Source organism: Calliphora vicina, chromosome 1, assembly GCF_958450345.1.
Source record: "Calliphora vicina chromosome 1, idCalVici1.1, whole genome shotgun sequence".
In the NCBI taxonomy this organism is placed as follows: domain Eukaryota; kingdom Metazoa; phylum Arthropoda; class Insecta; order Diptera; family Calliphoridae; genus Calliphora; species Calliphora vicina.
The window spans coordinates 169597830-169605970 of NC_088780.1; the positions used below are offsets into that span (position 1 = coordinate 169597830).

Consider the following 8141-nt stretch of genomic DNA (forward strand, 5'->3'; position numbering starts at 1 on the left):
AACACTATTTCTGTTTTGAAGTTGACAAAAATAGAAATTAGCCTAATTGGGCAGCAGCAGCAAACGAAGTCGTGTCGTCGTGAAGTTGTGCTGTCGTCAAAAGAATCGTCTTCATATAAACGTGTGTATTCTATTTTTGACAGATTGAAGTCGGAAGCCTGCTGTCTTCAATGTGTTTAATGCATTACAGTATATGTTTGTGTTTTACTGATTATTTAATTATTTATTAATTCTGTTTCGTGAAGTCCAGTTTATTTAAATAATAAGTTAATTTAAAAACAATGTAAACAATAGAATTTCAATTCAACAGTAAAATGAAACCCCTAAAGAAGTTTGTAACAAACGAAACGTTGTTTAAAAAATTTAAATATTTTTATTTATTTATACATTTGGTAACAAAGATTGACCTTAAATAGCCCGTAAGATTGGAATCTTAAAAACTAAAACATTATTGGTCATAAATAGAAAACTAAAGATTTAAAAATTTAATTTTGTCCAAACTAGTTTGAACACTAAAATTATAATTAACATTTATATAATTTTTATATTAATTATTTGAAATTCAATTAATATAAGCAATTTTCTCTAGTGTAAACGATATACAAAATGTGGCAGCGCTAAGTTTTGCTATCGCCAGTTTTCGTTAAATACACGAAGTTTTAATAAAAGAAATCGAAATTGAATTTGTATTGAAAACCAAAATACTTACCTCATCATTTCTAAAGGAAAATAAATAATTCTTATGTTATAAGAACCAGCATAAACAACACTCATCTAACCCTTAAATTTATCTATTCTCAACCCACAATTATAATGATTCAACTCTGAGTAATTATAATTATATCTTTATTATAGATTACCCCTACATATATTAACATATAATAGAGATTTTATAATACTCCCAAAAGTATTACAATTTAGTGCAGACTCCACTGATTGTCGAATGTGAACAAGTTCAGTGTATCATGGGTCAAAAATACTTACATATCTTTAAGATATTTCTATATATTTAATGAACTAGCCACATCAAAACTATTTGAATATAAAAATGATTCTCCAAAATTAACTATGTAGAGTTTTTTTTATTGTTAAATTGTAATAAAATGATTTAAAAATGAAATTCTTTTTCGTATTACCCAAAATTAAGATTAATTTTTTTCAATAGCTTACTTCCCTTTGTGAAGAAATTAATGTTTCACAGAACACAGCTTTTATATATGTCTTAAAGTCAACCATTAGTTTTTCATTGTTGAATATGTCAACAATCAAAATAGTCGGCTCACTTCCCCACTATTAAAATAGAACGCTGATATGTATACTCATCTCTTTCTCTCTGTTATATGAAAAGAACAACAACAAACAACGAAAAGAAGCACAAGTAAAATAAAATCAGAAAATTTACTTCAAAGAAAAAATGTAGTTATAAAAACGGCGCGGAAATTTTACAATAAAAATCAACAAAATAATTGAATTTTATATACCAATTTAATTGCCTTAACTTTTTTTACAAATATTTTATAAATTAAAAGTTGCGAGAACCGTTTAGCCGAAGTTTTCATCGATAGAAAATACCTTCAAAAACAGAAGAGTTTTTTTCTGTTCATATATTCCTCTTCTGCAGCTACTACTACAGTTTTTTTGACACGGGTATGTAACAATGGTGCGGTTAGATGCGAGGCAGGTCAGGCTAAATAAAAAATAATGCTATTCTGTATAAAAAAGTTGGAAAAAAAAATATTTACAAAATATCGAAGTGAAAAATAAATACAACTGAGTGGTAATATGATGTTTTTATTTTTCTAGATAGATGAGGAAAACCGGAGGCTGACATTAGATCAAACGCTCTGTAGCTTTAAAAAATAAGTTGAAAGGCCAAATCAAAGACAATTTTATAGTGGTTCATCGTAAGTCCTACGCAAGTGTCGGCCATTATTAATAACTGAACAATAGATGAAGTGTGAAAACTCAACAAGCAACACTAAACCCCATTTAATGAACTTAATGATAAAATTTTGTTAATTTTTCTGGATTTAAACAAAACGCGTGTTGTTTTGCTGACCAGTTGACTGATTTTGACTGCCTTATTAAGAGTGTATGTGAGTGTCTATTTGATTGTATTTAATTTGTCCACTATTAGGTCACAATAATGGTGCGTCGACGAACGCGCGCTACTGTTGCTCCCAAAGCCTCCTCTGTTAATGGAGTATTGGAGAACGGCTCGGCAGTTGCATTGACAAATGCCCAGCTACTTGAAGATCAGTATTTTGCCAGTCCCAAGAGAAAAGACTGCAAAATCGAAGAGAATTCATCCAGTAATGATGGATTTGTCAGTGGTGCTAGCGAAGATGATGCCGCTGTAAAGCCGAAAATAAAATCACCAAGTCCTAGTAAAATGAAAGGAGAACGTGGCGCCATAAATGGCAAAACTATTGGTACGTGATATTCTCAAATGTTATTCGAATTATTTTGATTTAATAATACACACCCATTCGTTATATGTCTGACCTCAATTTTGCGCTGATATTTATATGAACAATTTAAACGAAATTTATATTAATAATTTTATAACAATTACAAATAGTACTTTTTACCTATAAAAATTATTTTCTACATTCCGTATTTCTAGTGGGAAATACTAAGAAAAATATATACTCTGCTTACAAACATAACCTCACTTTAATTCTTGCATACAAGTCTATTTATATTTTTAATATACCTAACGTAAAATCTATGAAATGGGCTTTTGTTTGTTTTAATATTTTATCAATTTATGGCTCGTTTTATCCATTTTTACAAAAAATCGTATTTTTACGAATTTATTTTCTTACTTGTCTGATATACAATATACCTATGTATGTCCAAAGGAATGCATTTGGGTGCTCAAAATTTCTTTAATACTAGGTTAATGATTTACAAGTCAAATTTTCATCGTCATGTTTAGTAAAAAAAAATTGATTGCAAGAATAATCTCATAGATTTTTATTTTTCAACTTTAGGAGTTCCATTGGCAACACGTTCGCAAACTCGCACCATAGAAAACTTTTTCAAAGCTAATGTAGCTGCCAAGCAACAGAATAAATCAAACAACTATTCACAAGAACCTCAAAAGATTATACAACCCACATTGTCTGCCTCTGTAACACCGCCCCAAATGGTTAATTACAACGCGATCATCACACCACAACAACAACATGAAAATGGACATGATAATCATAACGATCAGGCTGAACAACAAGAGCAATTTTACCATCAACAAGAACAATTGTACCAACAACAGCAGCGGCTGATTCAACTTCAACAATTGCAAACCCAACTTCATCTACATCAGCCGGTTATAAATCGCCGCAGTTTGGACAATGTTATTGTTCCACAAGAATTCATCTTTGACCTCAGTGAAGACACCAACGACAGTGAGCGCACCGATATATCCGAAGAAACACCAGTTGAACAAATCCAAGAGACTGTATTGATGACAAATGGTTTTGATTTTAGCAATCATCGTTCGTCGCAACGGGCCGACAGCCACTCGTCTTCCCACAGCAGTTCAAATACAAGTGCCACCGAAAATATATTCTTACAGGAACCGGTTCTAACACTGAATGTCGACAAATCTCCTAATCAGGCATCCTCTATAAAGATTAATAAAACTCTGGAAGTCGAACCGAAATTCTCTTCTCCCACTTCATTGACTGCATCTGTTTTGCACGGACGTTTCAATCAAATTGTTTCCCTAAACGTTTCACCATCTAAGAGAGATTCGTTTGGCTATGAAAAGAAACCAATTGAAATGTTGAATGGTCACGATTATGCTTTAATGATGATGCCTGAAAATGACAATAGTTCCTGTGATAGTGGTGTGGCATTTACAAGTACTACAGCTGCCTCATTGGATGACTCTGTACAAGCTTTCCCATCTCCGGGTGTAGCACAAGCAAGTCGTAGGCGTAAACCGGCCACTCCACATCGTATTGTTTGTTGTTCACCAATTAAAGCTCCTCCGCGAGTGGTTTCACCAGCCGGTTCTCCTTCTACAAGAAAAATGGCTTCTGCTCTTTCGCCTCGCAAGTCTCAAAGACATTTAACTACCACAACTGTGGCCGCTGCTACGGGGGGTGGTGGTGTCATAAGTTCTGCTGCCGCTTGCAAAACACGACGAAGACTGAATCCAAGTCCTTCTCTTGCTACAAAAGAACACCAACTTCAACTTCAGCAGCAACAGCAGCCACAGTCCAATTTGGAGGAGAAGCGTTACGTTCACGATCACGATAATGATGAGGACGATCCTGTCGTAGTTTTGATCAATGATGACGAGGAGGAGGACGAGGACAATGATGAACACGATCAGGAATGTGAAAATATGGCAACACACATTTCAGCGCCCGACAGCAAATCCACGCAACACATGATGAATGGCGTTTCAAAGTCAATTTTAAATTCAGCTAAACACCCAACAAATCAACAAAACGCCACCAACAATCGAGGAGGAAAACAAAAAAGCCAACAAAGCAAAACAAAATACACTGTCCAGAGGCCTCAACATGCGCCACTCAAACACCAGGCTCCCCAACCACTAGCCGCTACGAACGGCAATCGCGAAATCAACGATTTCTTCCCGGTGCGTAGAAGTGTTCGCAAGACGAAGACAGCCGTTAAAGAAGAAATGATGCGTAATTTGGAACAGGCCATACTAGAGGAACGGTCCGAGGGCTTAAAGGTGGCAAACTTTGAAGGCAAGGGACGTGGTATTATATCCGAACGACGCTTTCAACGAGGTGAATTTGTTATTGAGTATGTGGGCGATTTGATATCGACCACAGAGGCTGCCGAACGTGAGAAACGTTACGCTTTAGATGAAAATGCCGGCTGTTACATGTACTATTTTAAACATAAGAATCAGCAGTATTGCATAGATGCCACCGAGGACACTGGTAAACTGGGTCGCTTAGTTAATCATTCACGCAACGGTAACTTGATGACCAAAGTTGTGGTGGTTAAACAAAAACCTCATTTAGTTTTAATAGCCAAAGATGACATTGAGGCCGGCGAAGAACTCTGCTATGATTATGGCGATCGCTCCAAGGAATCGCTCTTACATCATCCTTGGTTGGCTTTTTAGAATTAGATGATTATTGTTAACAGTTTTTGTACGCTTAGGAAAGAAAACAATAAACACCCTGCCTGACACCTCTCTTTCATCCACTCCTACACACATTCGTTCATTCACACACCCAAACACACGCTCATTTACTAAAAAAGTTCTAAGAACTTGAAAATCAAACAAAAAATAAGAAAAGCCTCTTCAATCACAACGCATTCATTCATTATTATCTTATTCTAATACACCACTTAATACAGACTTTTGCTTTTAAGTTTAATCTATCTGAATATAAACAAAATTAATTATTTAAGTTTTAAGAATTCAAAGAATTGCATATTTGGGAGTTGAGTCTCCAGCCCCAGTAAATGTGTGGTTCTGTTTTATTTAACTATTCAAAACACTGCAAAAGATAGAGAACATACATTTTTAGAGCTTAAGAAAGAAAAACTTCAATTCAAATTCCATGAGCACGTATAGTCATACATGAATCTCTTGATTAGTGCAATTATTACAAAACACATCTTAACATTGATTCCTAAATTGTGTGTTCAAAATAGAATTTTGGGATATTTCGAGATTCGCTCAAAACCATACTTACATACTTGCTTCTCACTATCTCAACCACAAAATACAAAATTAACATCAATCAATTTGAATTCAATATCAAAATTCATACAAACGACTGACACAAACAGTCCACTCTTCATGTCAAAAGACCTGAAAGAAACAATTTCTAGGACTATCTAGTAGAATTGAATAAAAATGATTTAATTAATGATAAAACAAATGAATGATGGTTCTCTTAATAGATGCCTACGCCTAAAATAAAACAAATTTATATTAAAAACAAAAACAAAGATGAATTGAAAAGGAAACAACAACATTTTATTAAAAATTAGTTTCATTAAGGAAAAGAGATAAAACAAACACATGTAGTTTTTAGCAACCAGAAATGAAGTAAAATCTATTATGATATGATATAATTAATAATACATAATAATATACATAAATTAATAATAATAATAATAATAATAATTTTATGTTTATATAGAAAATATATTTAATTGTTAATGACATTTTTCGAATTAGATGTAAGCTAAAGTAATTATAAAAAAGCACTATTTGATTTCCTAAATTCGTTCAGAAGCTAAATTGTTTAAATTATTATTTCCATTCGACATAAACAAACAGTCCCCTACCCAACCGCTTCAAAAAAGAAAAAAAAACAAAAACAATTAATCCTCCCTGTTATAATTCGGTCTGGCACCTTTTTATACATGAGTTAGTAAACGATAATATCCTAATGACATTTATTTCACATACATATACTATTTTTTTTTTTTAATTAATAATTTTTTATCTTCAACTGCTAAAACTCTATAGGTATAAGGGATTCTTGCTTTCTTCTCTTTATGAACAATTTTAACTTTATTTAAACTATGGGTGCGTTCGCAAATACAATAACTAACATTGCATCACTGCGGCACATATTTGCCATCATTTCTTTATGTCAAACGTTTTTTAATTGCTGGCAGTAATGCCGCATCATTTAGTTTACTGTTGCAAATCTTTGCAGGTTATTGCATTAGTGATGCAAAAATTTACTGCATCTACGAAAGCACCCAATATCTACATACATAATTACAAACAAATATAAAATACTTATATTAATAACATTTAATTTACAACAGTGTATTTCGTTTTATTTATTTAAGTAGTTAGAAATTTTATTGTTTATTTTTTACTTACCATTTTTTGTTTTAATACATACACCTACATACAATATTATCACATACACACACTACACTCTTTTATTAATTAAATAATTCAAGTTAAATTTTAAGTTATTTTTTTTCACAATCGAATACAGTTATAGTGAATGCTATTCACGATTTCCATATTTGGTTTACCGTTTAAAACAAACCAAATATGTCGGTCCACTGATCGATTGCAAAACAAATCAATGGTTTTTATTATTATTATTTTTATATTTGTTTAATTTGTTCTTAATTTTAAATAAAACACAACAATTACATGCACACAGACACTGTCCATTATCCATTAGTTGGTGTCGATATTATCCGTTTTTCTCTAGACACAGCTTTTGTCATTTAGATAATAAACATTTTCTTTTTTCCCGCGTACTTTAAGTTTTAATTTTTTTTCTGCTAATTATAAGCACAAAAGAAAAATAAATTATTATCTTAATACATACATAATAATAATAAAATAAATACTGGAACAAATTCAATATATTTAATAATAAAGATTACACAAATAATACATTTTTTCAAGTTTTAAAATTATTTAAACAATGTTTAACTGTTTTACAACAGTATTTTTAAAATGATATTTTGGTCGAAAAAGAATTCGGTAGAACTATATGGGATATGTTTTTTGGACCAATATTTCTTGAAGGCAAAATAACATTAAATCAAACCTTTCCAGTAAACGAACCTGTTTCAATGTGACATCAATTTATTAATTATTCGTATAATTTGAAAGTAAATTTTTAATTTGCCAATTGTCTTAAATTTTAGTATTCAGTGATATTCTTTGAATTATTACAAGTGAATTATAATAAAAAAAGGAACTTAAGCCTAATTAAAAATTTTCTTTCAAATTATATATATACAGTGGTTGACAAAACAATGGAAACTTTTCCAAATATTCCATATGTAGCCCAAAATTTAAAATATTTTTTTAAAATAAATTTTTTTTTTTTTAATTTTGTTTATTTTTATTTAAGCTTGAGGTCACTTTTTTTTTATAAATAATTATATTTATTTATTTTCAATATTTCGCTACTCTTTGTGTAGCATCATCAGGAAAATAGTTTAATAAATTAATTATAATAACAAATTGTTTTTTTCAATATTTCAATAAAATTGTCAAAATGAAAAAATTTTAAATATTATACAAACAAAAATATTCAAAAAATATTTAGAACAAAAAATATTTAACTTCTGTTTTCGTTTTTATAAACTAAGTGTCTGTAGTTTTGAGCAACATTATCTGTATCTGCCTTAAAATTAATTCTTAG

At 31.1% G+C, this 8141-nt stretch overlaps 1 protein-coding gene across 1 annotated transcript; it reads left to right on the top strand.

The window, feature by feature from the left end:
- The first annotated feature begins 1357 nt into the window (after window positions 1-1357).
- Set8 (SET domain containing 8) lies at window positions 1358-7383 on the top strand. The gene is made up of 3 exons (XM_065498142.1): window positions 1358-1647; window positions 1804-2432; window positions 2997-7383. Exons 2-3 carry the CDS (start codon window positions 2147-2149, stop codon window positions 5114-5116), a joined length of 2406 nt encoding a protein of 801 aa, XP_065354214.1. The 5' UTR covers window positions 1358-1647; window positions 1804-2146; the 3' UTR covers window positions 5117-7383.
- The last annotated feature ends 758 nt before the right edge of the window (window positions 7384-8141 follow it).